At 36.4% G+C, this 17,854-nt stretch overlaps 1 protein-coding gene across 1 annotated transcript in view; it reads left to right on the top strand.

Annotated features, from left to right (window-relative positions):
• Window positions 1-17,854, top strand: part of RYR3 (ryanodine receptor 3) — a 244,899-nt gene that overhangs the window by 87,553 nt on the left and 139,492 nt on the right. Inside the window, exons 34-41 of the mRNA XM_070935838.1 lie at window positions 2,439-2,525; window positions 3,837-4,063; window positions 5,414-6,215; window positions 7,105-7,305; window positions 8,693-8,795; window positions 9,577-9,711; window positions 14,324-14,597; window positions 15,487-15,601. Of these exons, the coding sequence (XP_070791939.1) occupies window positions 2,439-2,525; window positions 3,837-4,063; window positions 5,414-6,215; window positions 7,105-7,305; window positions 8,693-8,795; window positions 9,577-9,711; window positions 14,324-14,597; window positions 15,487-15,601 (1,944 nt within the window). The remainder of the gene's footprint in view (window positions 1-2,438; window positions 2,526-3,836; window positions 4,064-5,413; window positions 6,216-7,104; window positions 7,306-8,692; window positions 8,796-9,576; window positions 9,712-14,323; window positions 14,598-15,486; window positions 15,602-17,854) is intronic.

Below are 17,854 nucleotides of genomic sequence, written 5' to 3'. Positions count from 1 at the left end.
TATATGTAACTAATCTCAATACTAACTTTCCATTTTGATTCTGCCAGTGCACATAGCCTTCACACATTAGATAGAAGTAAATAGTGGCTCTTTTTTTCTGGCTCCAGGCAATAAAGCTTTAAATATTGATTCTTAGATTCATTCCAGTATCTTCTACACCTATTCTTTTCTTTACAAATTAGGTTTATGTGTCAACCAGGAAAAATCCTCCCAAAGCTCATTGCCATATGTCAAATTTATAGGTGTGGTAATTGATTTTATCTAGGACAAGATTTTCTTGCATGTTCAAGTGGTTTATTGTGTCACCTCTCTGTATATGACTCTTCAGAACATCAGGTACACTTAATTTTGAAGATTTTCAGCTTAAAATTTTCAAAAATTGTCTTCATGCACCTTTGCCTTTGACTGTGTAATAATGGTTTATCAAGGTGATATTCCAGTAAGACATAAATTTAAGGGGCAGAACTTTTTTCTAAATGGACTAGAGTATTCTACTATTTTTTGCCCAATCCCCTTAAACACAAAGACTTTAATCAAGATGTGTGATAGTAAAATCAGATTGATTACATTCATTATCTGTGAGCTTTGTGTCTAATGACATGGAACATCATTAGCTTTATTTATAGCATCAGCTTATTTGCATATATCTAAGAAACCATTCAGGATTTAATTTCAAAGACTGGTATTTTCTTTTAGGTTCATTATAGTTTATTTGGTTTAGTTTAGTTTAGTTTCTAATTTTACTTTTTCTGCCCAGAATTAATGTGTATTTTCTAAAACTTTGGTCTAGATTCTGGAATTTGTACTCTCCAATTCTTTCCATTTCAGGATTTATACTCAGATGACACTGAAGTATTTGACTCCATGACTATTTTGAAAATAGCCTTTCTGGCGGAGCCAGTCAACTACATATTTATTCTACTGACAATTTTATCTTGCTTGCCATATTTAAGTAAAGGGGAAAATATAAGGAAACCCCCCCCCCATTAGCAGCTTTGAGCAGTGGATATCTTATCTAGAAGATTGTGATACCCACTTTCTTCTATGATTGACATACTATGAATTTTTCACTGTTTATTGTTTCATCGCACAATTCTCCCTTCAGTCCCATGCTCCTTTCCTTTCCTTTCCTTTCCTTTCCTTTCCTTTCCTTTCCTTTCCTTTCCTTTCCTTTCCTTTCCTTTCCTTTCCTTTCCTTTCCTTTCCTTTCCTTTCCTTTCCTTTCCTCCCTCTCCTCCCCTCTCCTCCCCCTGCCCTTCTCTTCCTTCTTTTGCAATAGAGAAATATTTTTTATAATTTAAAGTTCCTATAATTAAAAATTAAAAATAAGTGTTTGCTTTTTTAAAGAAAATGTGAATTGAACAAATTTGGCTTAATAAATATTCATGTTTATCCAATTGGGAATGATGTTTCAATCCCCACAAAACCTGATCCACTTCTTAATCTATTTTGCATTATAATAATCTTTTCGTTTTGCAGTTAGATAAAGTAGGTGGGACAATTATATTTATATACAGGATCTGCATTCAGAAATGTCTAAGAACCAAATTATGAATATCAAATCTTAACCTATTTGTGTTATGTACACATATCAGTCTCATGTGACATAGGTGATTTTTTTTTCTTATTTAGAGACATGGTTTTAATAGAAATATTATAACTATTGTATCATAAGTTTAAGCACACAGAACCAAATAGAATCTGTCCATGATTTATAATTATTAGTGTAGTACTCTAGAGAAACAGAGCAACTTGGCCATCATCCCAAAGTAGGTTTTGAAAAATGATTATTATAAAATAGGCATTATTTTATAACCATTAGCAGAACGGAGGACATTTGCACTGATATATTTTCAATTCCTCTTAAAATATGTTTTTTCACATTTTAGGGACAATGTTTTTTCTTCATTTATTATCTTGCCACCCATAAATAATTCACTGTTTTCTTGCAAAAGGATTATACATAAAATGCAAAGTAAAAGGCATATATATGGCTATATTTTTACAACAGATTTTATTCTAATCCATTCGTGCATTATACTGGTTTTCTGGAGTCATTTAAATCAGTCTTCACTCTGGTTTCTGGATACGACATCACAAAATTTTTCTTGATCTCCTATGCTCCTTTAATTTTCTGACTGCTGAAAGTTGTATTTTTTAATATTTTGAATAGCTGGCACCATGCTTATTTTACTTGTTTGTATGATGGCATCACATGTCATGGTTTCATTGTCAGTGCATCATGCTGGGAACACTACTGCTTTTGATATAATCCAAATCTATCACATTTTGTACTATTTCAGGATTGCATCCCTTTGTGTGAATAGTTATTTATTGACTTAAGTATTCTTCTGTTGAAATGATTTTATAAATATATCATTATGGTTTTCACATGTGCTACTAATAGGCTTATATTGCATTTTAACTCTGTTTTTCAGGTTGAGCCAAACACAAAACTATTTCCAGCTGTTTTTTTACAGCCTACCAGCACAAACCTGGTACAGTTTGAACTGGGTAAATTAAAGGTATTTTTAAATCAAATTACAATCAATAGATGTTGTGACTCTTAAGTAAATTCAAACAGGCAAGCTGTGTTAACTAGTCAACATATCAGCAGAGTCTTACATAGAAATAACAATTTAATCATTGTTAAGCAAAGTGATTCATGAATAATCACAGGCAAATATTTAACCTCAGGGACAATCTCTGCTTCTATTATCAGTTTCCCCAAACAATATAGAGTTGCAGGACAACAGGGGTCAAGACAATATTTTGGCAAACTGTGGCACTTTTAAATTTCATGTTTATTTACAGTGCACTTGAGCTGTTAATACAAGAGCATGGTAATGGTTTTCTCACATTTAAGGAATGTGAACCCATTTGTTTTATACTTAGTTAGGAAAATAAATTTAGGACAGTATAGCAATAGCAGCAGTAGTGGGTTTCAATTTCATTTGCTACCAGTTTGCTTGCATGTGCAGAGACATCTGGGCGGGTGGGTGGAACCTCCTGCTACCGCCACTACCAGTTTGCTCAATTGGGCGAATCGGTAGCAGCCCACCACTGAATAGTAGTTAGACTTATATACCACTTCACAGTGCTTTACAACCCTCTCTAAGCAGTTTCAGAGTCAGCATATTGCCCCCAACAATCTGGGTCCTTATTTTACTGACCTTGGAAGGATGAGAATCGAACTGCTGGCAATCGGCAGAATTAACCTGCAATACTGCTTTCTAACCACTGCGCCACTATGGCAGTATGGTGCTATTTGACAAAATAGCTTTCCATAGATCTATGGCCGTGATGGTGAACCTATGGCATGCGTGCCAGAGATGGCACGCAGAGCCGTCTCTGTGGGCACATGCACCGTCACCAGCTGCTTTTCCCGGTTCCATTGTGCACATGTGCACCAGCCAGCTGTTCTCTTCCAGATTCTGGTGCTCTGGTGTGCACGTGCATGCTCCAGTTTTGGCACTCAATGCCGAAAAGGTTAGCCATCACTGATCTATGGGGTAAACTCCATCTACATTATATGACGTTTCATATTAAATTGCTACATTAACCCAAGTTGACTTTGCTAAGCATTGTACCATTATGGTGCCTTTTAAATGTATGTGAACCATTGTTTCATTCCTTTCATATCTGCTTAAGAGTATTGGCAAATAAGGATGAAGAAAGAGGAACAGTATAGATAAATTTCTTCTTTCTGAGAATAAAATGAATGGAACTGATTCTCTACATTCATTTGACACACACATATAATACATTATGCATACAGAGTATTATTCTAAAGGTTCAATAAAAAAAAAAAACAATTTCCATGTATGATTTTCTAGAACACCATGCCTTTATCAGCTGCAATCTTTAAAAGTGAAGAGAGAAATCCCATTCCTCAGTGTCCTCCTCGGTTGGATGTTCAAACACTCACACCAGTTGTCTGGAGCAGAATGCCAAACAGTTTCCTGAAAGTAGAGACTGATCGTGTCAGTGACCGCCATGGATGGCTAGTACAATGCCTGGAACCATTGCAAATGATGGCCCTTCATATTCCAGAAGAAAACAGGTATATATATTTAAAAATAGAATGTACGAGATGGACGTTATAAGGCAACAAGTCCTACTGTTCAGCTCAGGTATTCTCTAAACCATTTCCAGAGATTACCATTTGCTTTTTATTTGAAAACTTTCAATAAAGAGGAATTCTAAGCAGATCTCATCATCAGGAATTTATTCTAATTTTCATCCTGCATCTCATTTTAATTTCAGTCTGCTAATCCTCATCCTTCTCTCAATTTCAACAGAAAAGTGGGACAACCTTGCTGTCATACTGTTGCATAAAAATGTTTGTACATGTTGAGCTGATGGTCTATCACTATTACTGCAACTACTATTCCTAAAACTTTTTCACACATACGTTTTAATAGTCAATTCACAAACTGACTTATCAAGTCTGCTAGATTTATTTCTTTTTTTTTTTGTTATTTATCTACAAAATTTATCTGAACACCCAATTCATTATATTCAAGTTATACCAAAGGTTTTTCAATCACAATTCTTGCAGTATTTTGTGCCTTTCCATTATGCTTATAATAAATCTAAACAAAAAAAACCCTCTAAAAATACACACATTTGTTTGAAAATTTCACTGAACCCTTGATCCAGAAATTAGTTCATTTTTTATGACCAATTAAAGCTGGAGGGAAAGATATAGAATTTCAGGTCCTGTAAATCACTATGGGGTGGGGTATATAAGCCTAAATGCTATTGCTATGATATTGCTATTACTATGAAGCAGATGCCTTAACTATTGTTTGAGATGCTAACTCACTATTGCTTTTAACTACATAGACAATCATTTTGATGAAATGAATACACTGAAAACAAACAAAAGAAAAAACCCACAACTACAATGTCAGATATGCAGTACTTACCAACTTCTTTCAAAATTTAGAATCGAAAGCACTGCTTGATTAGAAATCCAAATGATATTATATTCTTTGAAAATATAAGTTTCTGTTATTTATAATTTAAAAGAATTAGAAGTGGCACAAACTCTTATTTCATCTGTTGTTACTGATGAAATAATAATATTGACTGCATCAAGGCATCAATGATAGTAATAGCAATAGCAATAGCAATAGCACTTAGACTTATATACAGCTTCATAGTGTTTTACAGCACTCTGTAAGCAGTTAACAGAGTCAGCGTATTGCCCTTAATAATCTGGGCCCATCAGGATTGAGCTCCAGGCTGTGGGCAGAGTTTGCCTACAACACAGCAGTTTAACCACTGCACAGGGCTCATAGAGTTCAGCCTTACATTTTTCTCTCAAAGTATCTAACAATGTATACTTAATAAAAGGAAACATGCTGTAGAACTGATTTTTGTTTGTTTTGTTTTTGTATCATTTCAGGTGTATTGACATTTTGGAATTATGTGAACAAGAAGATTTGATGAGGTTCCACTATCATACTTTAAAGCTATATAGTTCTGTTTGTGCTCTGGGTAATAATAGAGTAGCTCATGCTCTTTGCAGCCATGTGGATGTTTCCCAGATATTTTACACAATAGATAATCGGTATTTGCCTGGACTTTTAAGGTCTGGATTCTATGACTTGTTGATTAGCATTCATTTAGAATATTCCAAGGAAGCAAAACTCATGATGAACAATGAATTTATCACTCCTGTTACAGATGAAACCAGGAAAATCCGATTATTTCCAGATGGATCAAAGAAACATGGCTTGCCTGGAGTTGGACTTAGCACATGCTTGAACCCAAAATTTAAATTCTCTACCCCTTGTTTCATTTTGTCCAATGAGGATCATCAAAAGCCTAGTCCAGAAATACCACTAGAGATTCTTAAGACAAAGACCATAAGCATGTTGACAGAAGCAGTCTACTGCAGTGGAGCACATATACGAGACCCTGTTGGAGGGAAAGTTGAATTCCAGTTCGTTCCTGTTCTGAAACTTATAGGAACTTTACTTAGAATGGGAGTTTTTCATGATCATGATGTTAAACAGATTTTGCTTCTAATTGATCCATGTGTATTTGGTGAGAGCAAAGAAGAAGTAATGGAGCAAGCAGAGAAAGAGGATGTCACCCAAATAGAAGAAAAAGCAGTAGAGGCTGGTGAAAAGGCCATTAAGGAAACTAAGACCCCAATAAAGGGGTTGCTGCAAACAAGATTGCCAGAGTCGGTTAAACTTCAGGTAATAACCTTAATATTACTGCAATTGTATTATGTTACTGAAACATCATATTCAGTATCCCACTGTGTTCTCAATTTTTCGGTAGTCCTAATATACAACCTGGTTTTCTTACTATGCCAGAAATTTTTATGGATCCTTGATAAATGAAACAAATACATATTTATGACATTTAGTAGTATAAAGAACTGGAAAACATGGTGATGTAGAAACATTTATACTGATTCTTCTCCAGTCTTGTGTAATTCATACATGTGTATTAATAAGCAAATGAGAGATTGGGTTAAATAGAAATAGCTATCACTAGACTTTGCAAATATGTGTGCAAAGACATACAAGCATTTGTGTGGTTACAATAGGTAGGCTGAAGCGGAAGTTAAACTATTATAAATACTACAGATATTGGATCTGCTGTATTATCCGGATCCTAAAATCTTTACTTGTGAATGCACCATTTTATTGCAGAAAAATGTTTTTTTTTTTAAAGCTAACAAGAAAGAAAGTTAGGACAATTTGGATCAGAGTAGTATTGGTCCAGATGTGGCTATCAGGCTGTCAGTCACTGTACTCATCAGTTGTTTGTTCAGTGCATTATATCTGGGAGGAGAAGGCCACACCCAGATTTTCAGATTAGTAAATCCTAGAAAAATGTAGATTTATAGATTCAGTAATGCTGTTGAATGAAATATAACAATGTTTGTTTCATTTGGAAAACTCCTTACACTAGTGAAAGGACAGCTTGGATTAAACCGAGTTTCCTTTTTCAATCCCCACGAAATTGTATTGCCCTCCCATTTAGAACTGCATGACACACACACACACACACACACACACACACACACACACACACATATAATTTCACCAGTGTAATTCATTTATTCTTTCATATTAGATGTGTGAGCTGCTCAATTACTTCTGTGACTGTGAGCTGAAACACCGAGTGGAAGCTATTGTGTCGTTCGCAGATACCTTTGTCTTAAAGTTACAGTATAATCAGAAATATAGGTATAATGAACTAATGCAAGCCTTGAATATGTCTGCCGCGCTGACTGCCAGGAAGACAAAGGAATTTCGCTCTCCTCCTCAAGAGCAGGTAGATGAAGATCCTTCATCTGTTCTAGCAGGAAGTATAGAAAGAGAGAAAAGGGCAAGACCTTCAATAATCTTAAAATGTAGCCTCTATTACAAAACTCTCTCCACCATAAAAAATTGCCCAGAAGGAGATCTCTTGCAATATTTCTTTACAATTTGGTAATAGTATCAAATTAGAATAAAGAAAGCTGTTGTTTTTAACTTTCAAACTTTTTTTTTAGTTTTCAATAGAATTTCTGAGAGTTATAAAGGGGGGATTAATTTACGAATCGAGAAAACTATTGCTGAATCTTACACATTGTATATTGTTAGAGAACACTATATCCAGAATTACGAGAACGCTGTATAAACTATCTAGTATTTCTAATGTTGGGCATTCAAATCAGTGGTGGGTTTCAAATTTTTTTACTACAGTTCTGTGGGCATGGCTTGGTGGGCGTGGCAGGGTGAAGGATACTGTAAAATCTCCATTCCCACCCCACTCCAGGGGAAGGTTACTGCAAAATCCCCATTTCCTCCCGATCATCTGGGACTTGAGAGCCAGAGAATAGATGGGGGTGGGGCCAGTCAGAATTTTTACTACCAGTTCTCCGAACTACTCAAAATTTCCGCCACGGGTTCTCCAGAACTGGTCAGAACCTGCTGAAACCCACCTCTGATCCAAATAGAAGGAAATAGAATAAAAACATCTTTATCTTTCTTTCTTTCTTTATCTTTATTTGATTTATATACCGCCCTACTCCCGCAGGACTCAGGGCGGTGACCAGCCAAACGATAAAATACATAAATACAAAATTTTAAAAACAGAATAAAACTGAATTAAACAATTTGGCCCAGACAGATTTAAAACACCCCAATCATTTAAAAACAGATTAAAATTTTCATATTAAAAAAGAAAAAGGGAAAAGATTAGGCCAGGCCCGCCTGGTGGAATAAAAAGGTCTTGAGAGCCCGGTGGAAAGTGCGCAGATCCGGGATCCTCCGTATCTCCAGGGGGAGCTCATTCCAGATAGTAGGTGCCCCCACAGAGAAGGCTCTCCCCCTAGGGGCCACCAGTCGACATTGTTTGGCCGACAGCACCCGGAGGAGCCCCTCTCTATGAGAGCGTACTGGCCGGTTGGACGTTGTTGGTGGTAGTAGGCAGTCCCATAGGTAACCAGGTCCTAAGCCATGGAGTGCTCTAAAGGTGGTAACCAAAACCAAAACATAATCCTGTGTGTTCCAGGACAGAGTTAAAAAGAAAATGGAAGGAACAGGAAAATTATTAGTGGCCTCAGATGTTGATGAGTTTTTTTTAAAAAAAATCTTGTAATGAATTGAAACAAAAGTTAAAGTGAAAATCTGAATGCAGTACATCCCTAGTTCTAATTTTAATGTTATAATTTCAGATTAATATGCTGCTGAATTTTCAGTTGGGGGAAGATTGTCCTTGTCCAGTGGAGATTCGGGAAGAGCTATATGAGTTTCATGATAAGCTCCTAATTCATTGTGGTAGGTAGCGGGCATTCATTTTTCTGAGTAGTCACATTGTTCCTGTGAATTTTTTTGCTTGTGAAAGATTACTACTTACAGATGTTCCCTTGTTATTGCATTTTTATGGGAACCATAATATTGACAAAATAAAAAATAACATTTTCAATGTAAAAAGAAAAATAACTAATTTGAATAATCACATATTTTTTTTCTAGCAGTAGATCTCACTGAGCTGGTTTTCAACATTTCTCCTTTTCCCTAGAAAAAAATGAAGTATCTCTTAAATGGTGCTTAATTCCTGGTTGTTATTATTATATGGATATGTCCATGTAGGTTTTTTTGGTAGCAATATAGATATGGTTTATTATTGCTATTCAATAGGAAGCTTTTTTTCAGCCGTTGGTATTCTCATTGGTGATCTCCCATCAACGTACTGATCAGATCCAATCTATTTAACATTTTCAAGATTAATTAAGGTCAGTTGGATGCTACCACTTGCTGTTACTCATTAACTTCCCTAACATAATTTAATGTCCATTGACCTGGTCTGGACTGTAAACTTCAGGAATTTACGCAGTACAGCATGATTAAATCCTCATTCAACCATTTGCCTCACCTATCCCATTCATGATGTTTATTCTGTTCTTCGCAATAAAGTTTCCTGGTCCTTTTTTATTTTCACTGGCAGCCCTTCCTTGAAAGATTGTGCTTGTTTAATTACTGCATGAGATGCATAAAGATGGTTCTTTAATTATTAGAATATTGCAAGCATACTATTTTTCTTGTTGTTACACACTAGGTATTCCATTAGATGAAGAAAAAGAAGAGGAAGAAAATATTTCATGGGCTGGAAAACTATGTTCTTTGATATATAAAATAAAAGGAATACAAAAAACAGAAAAAAGAGAGGCAACAGAAGAAGAAAAATATCCTAGTAAGAATTTAAATTCATAGCAGTACTCTTTAAACTAAATGATAGCTTTGGATGAACTATAACTTTGCAGTTTCTCATGCACAAGAAGTGCTATCTATCTCACAGGCAAGAGAGATCTAGAGTCCAGTCCATCTGGAATTTAAATTAAGGAATTAATCAGCTATCCACTCTAGAACAGTGTCATGGGTTAAATATATCATGCTTCCATTTTAGGTAAGGAATTACAAGTCCAAAACTCATGAGAGTCTTAAATTAATATTAGATTCAGGTTGATCTGAATAATTCTGTTCTGTCAATTTACTTATGAAAGGAAGATTTTTACTGGAGAAGGAATATAGTTAGTTGGTATGATTTTACTGATGTTATTTGTGATGTTTTTGTTTAATTTTAGATTTTACCATGGATGTTTACCATAGATGGGCTTCAAAACTTTTAGCAAGGGGTTCTCTGCCTGGTTGCTTGGTGGGTGTGGCCATGGTGGCCGTGGCCTAGTCGGCCTCCTGCACCATGGCAGGAGGGACTTTTTTGCCTCCCCAGGCTCCGGAGGCTTTCTTCGAGCCTCCAGAAGGGTGAAAATGGACTCTCCAGGCCCCGGAGGCCCTTCCCAAACTTCCAGTAGGCCCGTTTTTCGCCCTCCCCGAGCCTCTGCACGTGTTCTGCACCTACCTGCATCCAAAACTGGCCACATGGGGACTCCTGGGAAGGGTGGGGTGGGGTGGGTAGAACCAGCCAAGAGTGGGATTTGGGGGTTCTCTGAACTGCACAGAATCTTAGTTAGAGGTTCTCCCAAACCCCTGCGAACCCCCAGCAGCCCACCCCTGTTTAAGTCACTTGTTTGCAGAGGAGATAATAAAGTTTCTTAATCCCCATTTTGGATAATAGGAACAGGAAAGATAAGCATGTGTATAACTTTTTTATATAACAAAAGAAAAAAATGTTTTTTCTTGGTCTGGGGACAGTGTTATAATTTCACATAGATTTCTTCTAAGAATATAACTGCTTCTTTTTTCTTTTTTGAACAGACCATTCAAAAGAATCCTGGTGAACACCTGTTATGCTTGTAGTAATTTTCTTCTCTGATCACATTTCACAGATAGATATTCTTCAGCTTTAGGGTGTTGATTAAAATTGCCTCATTTTAGATAGAGAAAGTTTTGAGAAAGAAAAGAAACAGCCTATTCAAAATAAATTTGTCTTGTTTTTTTGAGAATGTCTATATATCATTGTTTCTCAACCTCAGCAACTTTAAGATGGGTAGACTTCAATTGCCAGAATTCCTTAGCCACCATGGGAATTGAAGCCCACTCATCTTAAAGTTGCACAGAAACACTGTCCTATCCATCTCTCTCTCTCAGGATTAAAAGAATGAAATAGTCTAATCAAAATAGCTTACCCCCTGAAGAGATCATAAATTAGTTCAAAGTGCCTGCCTTTCCACCTCACTGCCTATCTCCGACTCTAATTGTCCATGTCTGTCTACAAAGACTGGTGTTCTAACCAAATCTAATGAATCATTAAATTCAGGACAAGATGATAGGCACTGCAACTTTCCTTTGAGCTCCTACCCTAATGCTTTTACAATAATAAGCTTTCAAAACTTCCTGCTGAAAAAGCAATTAAAGCTAGGTCTTCAACACTTTTTTTTTTTTTTGCAGGAGTCCTTTGGTGGTTTCTTTTAAAGATATGATCTGCTATGATGTGGAAGCTTTTCCTCTTAAATGTGTATCTTTTTTAGTATTTTGTTTTGAAACCAAGCTCAGTGTTATTTGGTTAGAATGAAAAGCTACATTTGAACTTTTCTTTAGTTCATTTATAGCTCCAAGCGATCTTATTCCCTTGAGACTCATAAACCTTCCTCCGGGCAGTTCTAACAGTTAGAAAAGGGACTTCAAGAGAAGATCTCTATACAGATAGAAAACCCTCTTAAGCTTTGTAAAACTCCCATATCCATCATTTCTTGCTTTTATTCTCCCCCGTTCCCACCTACTCTGGTCACAGTAGCTAGCCCACTGCTTTGCCAGTGTTGGCAGGCATAATCAAGGGTGTAATTTTTAGAATCAGGACAAAACAAGTCTTTCTATTAGGTGGTTTGAGCAGCATCAATGAAGAATTTACTAGACCAATACATTTCTATATTTCTGCAGGTTTTTCTTATAATTTCTCTGTTATAGTCGGAGGATATAGTCCTTTCCCAGTTCACATCAGAAAGGCCAAGGCTACTCCTCCTTTGAAGCATCTTTGCCAAATGTTGGTCTTGTCTACTAAACCAAGATAAAAGATTGTCCTTTATCAATTTATTAATTTATCAGTTTATAGTTTACTTATGTACAAGAGCTTTATGCTGTTGAAGTAAAAATGAATTAAGTGACTTGCAGCAGCATACTGCATAGACAGGAAGAATTCATTAAGGGAATTTCCTTTCCTTTATGCAACAGTCTGAAAATAATCAATAAGTCACTTTAAGGCATTTAAGAAACCTCCCATCTTTGCGGCAAGTATGGAATTCCATCTAAAAATAATTCCTAGCAATTAATGAATTTGAATCCCATTTTTTTGTAAAAAATATTTTCACTGAAAATTTTAATAACATTAGTAAAAGACAAGATCTTTCAAGGAATTCTCTTTCAAATCTGTCATTTCTTCTTTAACAACTTTTGCAAAGTTATCTATTAATAGAAGCAGGCATCACTGCTGACATTGTGGCTGCTATATTCTGACCCTATTCTTCAAAGATCTGCTGAAGTATTTAGTATATCATGCCATTCTCTATCCTTTTCTTTCAATGCTGACCAAAACCAAAATACAAGCCTCTCTCTCTCTCCCTCCCTCCCTCCCTCCCCCCCCCTCTCTCTCTTTTCATTTTTCCTTCTCTGCTTGGAATCTTCAATCCCCTGTAGTGCCCAATTTCTGACAGCGTAGCCTCTCAAATTTCTATTATGACTTAAAATAGACTAAACAATTTTGTTTCCATATATTTTATTGCAAAATTCCTAATATTCCAGATTTGTCTGGTCCCTTAATCAGTTTATAACTTATAAATTAAAATCTTATTTAGGTTTTGCCATTTATTTCAAATTCTTTAAGTTCTTCAGCTCCTAGTTATTTTTTCTTTTATTCTAGAATGAAGGTAAACTTGCCAGGTGGCTTTGCATGTTATTTTGAAGATCTCTATTAAACTTAAGGTACCTAAATACTTAATTTCTGAAGGTGATTAGGAAATGAGGTTAACACACCCAGTATTTTTGAAAAGACTTAACCACAGCTGAGAGCTTGATGGCTTCACTTTGTTTCCCAGACAAAGAGTGTCCTGTGGTGGAGACACGAGGAGAAGCTGTCTGAAACCTAAGTGGATAATCTCAGATTCTCTCCTTTTCCGGAGAGATTCCTTGGAACTTTTTTTTTTTTTTTTGTAATAGCTATCCACTCATTTTGAGACTTGTTAGCTCACTAATCCTCACCCAGATGTTCCAGAATATAGAGGATGGTTATTTTTGGTTGTTTTAAAGATATCTGGAATGTTTTGTCTCATTTTGTGAAATGGGAAATAAAGTTTCTGAGCACTCCTTGAACTTCTTGGGCTTAAGAATTCATCTATTGTCTCTTTTAAGAATTCTACTTCATTGATATCTGTATGGTGCATATAATCATGTTACTATGCAAAATTTTCTTCATCTTTAAATGATGATTCCCATGGGAAGTGCAAAATAATATGGGTCAGGTAGTCTGATATGCACTGCACACCATGAATGCTTCTTCATGCTTTAGATATTTGAAAACTAGTGGTGGTGTACTCCTGAAGTTCCATGTATAATGGACAGCTGGCTCAATTAATGGCTTAAATTCCACTCAACAGTTTATCTTGCAGCATAAATTATAGAAGAAAGAGATTTTGCTCTTGCCTATGTTCCTCTTTTTGGGGGTTTTATCTATGAGGATTGCATGATCCACCTTTCTTGCAATTCTTAGTTGCAAGAACTAAGAGAACCGTAGAGTTTTAGTAAATCTTGGGACTATATCTTTGACCTAAAGGAGATGAAAATTCCACTTTTTCTGTTAACTTTTCATTCTCCAATACAGTTCTATAAATCTATGAATTCAGTGGCACATATTTGGGAGGTGGGGGGGGAGAATAAAGTGATACTGAAGTGATAGCCAGTGGAAATGTTGGCAATTTGGAGTTTGGTTTACTGCCATCAAAAGCCAGATATTAGGAAACACAGAGGATATGAGTATGTGCCTTAAGCGTCTGTTTGAATTATGTGAATTCACATTTCATGAATCTCCTATATCAGCCACTTGTGCTCCTTTTATTGCAAAAGGGGTAATCATTGACTTCTTCCCTCATTCAAGGATAAGAAAAGGCAGATAACAACATGTGTATACATTGTTAGCCTGAAAGTGTTGCAACTTATCTACATAAGGTCATTGCATAATTGGCAGGGCTGTGACTACCAGCTGTTCCCACCCAAGATGAGATTCTGACTCCTAAACTCTTTAAGTAATCATTGCTAATTAAAATTTCAGATTCCTTAATTGCAACAAGCTTTTGACAAGCTTTTATGTCAAGATTAGTTTGTATTTTCTCTTTTGCTCCTTTTCTTTTCAATCGCAGTTTCTCTGAAAGAGCTGATATCTCAAACTATGGTTCGCTGGGCACAGGAAGATCAGATCCAAGATCCAGAATTAGTTCGCATTATGTTTAACTTACTTCGAAGGCAGTATGATAGCATTGGTGAGCTGCTGCACGCACTGAGGAAATCTTATACTATAAGTGCTGCCTCCGTGCAAGACACAATCAACTTATTAGCAGCACTGGGGCAAATTCGTTCACTTCTCAGTGTCAGGATGGGGAAAGAAGAAGAATTGCTAATGATTAATGGCCTAGGGTAAGAAATAAATTCTTTAATGCCTTAAAATACAGTTAGAACATTCAGCTTTATTGATTCTTAGTTAAGATGTACTCTATGCCCATTTTTCAACCTGATTAGTTTTGTTACAAGACTGTTCAGATAGTCATTAGTGCAGGACTTTCCATGGCAAAGGTCCTCCAGGGCTTAAGGTGCAAGATTTTTTTCAAGCCATCACTATTGATCAAATAACAACCTATTAAGGTTATAATAGGCAAGTAACCTCCTTGTTTTCGTATTAAAGTTAGTGCATGCCGTCCCATGAAAACCTGAAGGATTAAGATGGGGACAGATTGTCCCTGCTATGTGATTGTTAAAAGTCAACATTGACTCGAGATTCATTATCAGTATTATATTTCACAATAGGTCAGAACTATTCTCCTGTTTCATTTGTCAAATATTGTGTGTGCTTTATTTCCTTTTTCCTTATTTCCTTTTAAAACTCACATCTACATGTGAAATTTTAAGGAATGAATTTATAAGAGAGTAGTTCAATCCCTCCCTTTCTGAGACTCCTGATTCTAATTAAAAATGGGAAGAAAACAAATAGAACAAAACCCAAACCACATAATTAATGTAATTCAAGATTCAATCCTAAATTCTTTTTCTGTTTTAACTATCTGATTTAGATTGAATAGAATTTATCTATTTCACTTATTATTGAGCATGATCTCAGCAAAGTTGTCTTTTTTATGACACTAAATTTGTAATCTCAGTTACCTCCTTACAATTAGAATGTATTCTAATTACATTCTAATATGTAGAATATTACAAATATTCTAAAAGAATATTTGTAATATTCTTTTCTAATATGTTTTGAATTGCGGAACTAAAAATGGTACTGCCTTTCATTTTTTTTGTCACTTAGAGAGATAATGAACAACAAAGTATTTTATCAGCATCCTAATCTTATGAGAGTCCTGGGTATGCATGAGACAGTTATGGAAGTAATGGTAAATGTGCTTGGAGGAGACAAATCTCAGGTAATTTCATTGATCTTTGTGGTGTTCTATGCTTAGTATAAGTAAGTATAAATATGCTATGCACATGTAATAACGTGAAATGAGTGGTGCGGTGGTCTAGAGGTGGAGCTCTCGCCTCACAATCAGGAGGCTGTGAGTTTGAGCTTAGGTAGAGGCAGATATTTTTCTTTCTGGGCACACTGAGAATATATCTGCTGAATAAAACTCCGCATTGGTGACAGGAAGGGCATCCGGCCAGTAAACACTCAGCTCCATTCAGTTGCCCAGACTCCATCCCGTAAGGGATTATGGGGTCATTAAAAGAGGATGATGATGTAATAAAGTAAAACCTATTGATTGAATTCAAAGTGGCATGAATTGAATGGATGTCAATCTATATAGGTAAGCCAACAATCACCGAAGGGACCACAGCATAATAATTGTCGACTGATTTCTGACACAAATAGGAGAAAACTACTCACAATAAAGAGATGATAAACATATACAATATTCAGCATATAGTAAGTGGCAGTTGTCTTAAAACAGTAACAGTCTTTTCAGTTCAAATAGAAGCATATGAAACAAAGTTTCACTGAAGAAAGAAAATTCATTCCATTTAGAGTGAGAACTGTTGCTGTTTATTAATATGTGCGTTTTAGTTTGCTCTATCTTACAAATGGCTGTTTGCTTATTTGTATACAGTGTAATCTATAATTTGTTCAGTTTTATCCCATATACAATTAATAAAAGAATATTTTAAAATTAAATTTATTTCATCATTAGATTGCATCTATAATCAGTCAAAATTTAGTTTATATAGCAGTGATGGCTAACCTTTTTGCCATTGCATGCCAAGAGAGGGGGGGGCGGGGGAGGGTTGCACGCGCACGTGCCCGCGCGTATGTGTGCGCAACCCCCTCCCCCCCGCTCCTGGCACATGATGGCCTGATAGGCCTGTTTTTCTTTCTTACCTGGTTCCAGATCCTCTCTGTGTATCTGGGAACGGCGAAAACAGCCTTTCCCACTCCCTTGGAGGCCCTACAGAGGCTGAAAAGGCCCATTTCCCAACTCCCGGTGGGACAGGAAGTGACATTTTTTGCTGTCCCCAGCCTCCAGAACCTGTCTAGGAGTCTCTAGGAGCCTCTCTAGGAGTCTCTAGGAGCCTCTCTAGGAGTCTCTGGAGGCTGGGGACAGGAAAAAACATCACTACCTGTCCCACCGGGAGTGGGGAAATGGGCCCTTTGAGCCTCCGTAGGGCCTCCAAGGGAGTGGGAAAGGCTGTTTTCGCCGTTCCCAGATACACAGAGAGGATCTGGAGCCAGGTAAGAAAAGAAAAACGGGCCTTCCCCACCCACTCCAGGCCCTCCAGAGGCAGGAAACAGCCAGTTTCCCTACTTCTGGTGGGCCCAGAAGGCCCGAAAATCAGCTGGCCGGCACGCGCATGCGCCCCAGAGGTGAGCTGGCGTGCCCACTAATATGGCTATGCGTGCCACCTGTGGCACGCGTGCCATAGGTTCGCCATCATGGTTATATAGTATACTTGCCTCTTTATGCTTTTGTGATTATTGGAGGAAGTTTGATAATAATGGATTACATATTTTGTTCTTCAAACATTTAGTTGGAAAATAATTTCACATGACTTTCCCATGACCAAATCTGAAAGTAGAAATAAAATCACAAGATTTCTGCTATATTTTTCTAACATATGACACTATGTTCCACTGCAAAGCTAATTACTTAGGTTTAAGATCATTGGCTGAATGTCACAAATTCTGCAATGTAATTATACAAATTACATTATGTAATACGCATATTGTTAAAAAATGAAATGATTTTAATTTAATGCAGATAACAAAAATGGGAGGAAATGATACTTTCTCACTGAGGAAAAAATAAGACATGTTCGCATTTTAATTCTTTTCTCAGACGCAATCAGATGATACAGTGTTAAAGTTATCAGAAAAAAACTCCTCATAAAATAATTGCCTACTGTCAACAAGATTTGGTGCAATAGACTACCATTTATTTTTATTCAAGCTGCTGAATCCTAAAGTAATTTTAATGCAGATACTTTAGGAGGTTTAATGATTACTGTGGTGCTCTGCAATTTGACACTTGAATGATTGTGGCATTTTTCTCAAAAATGTAAATGACTAATGTTTTAAGATGTCAGAAAAAAATTGCTAATGGCTTTGGGTATTGACCCAGATATGTCCTCCATAATGCAAATGCTTTTAGTATTAGATAGAAATTGCTGGGTTTTCACTTCTGTTA

Source organism: Pituophis catenifer, unplaced genomic scaffold (genome assembly GCF_029215685.1).
Source record: "Pituophis catenifer annectens isolate HBS135680 unplaced genomic scaffold, rPitCat1.0.hap2 SCAF_1, whole genome shotgun sequence".
Classification (NCBI taxonomy): Eukaryota; Metazoa; Chordata; class Lepidosauria; order Squamata; family Colubridae; genus Pituophis; species Pituophis catenifer.
The sequence above is the reverse complement of the archived record's forward strand: the minus strand, read 5'-3'. Positions and strand labels throughout refer to the sequence as shown.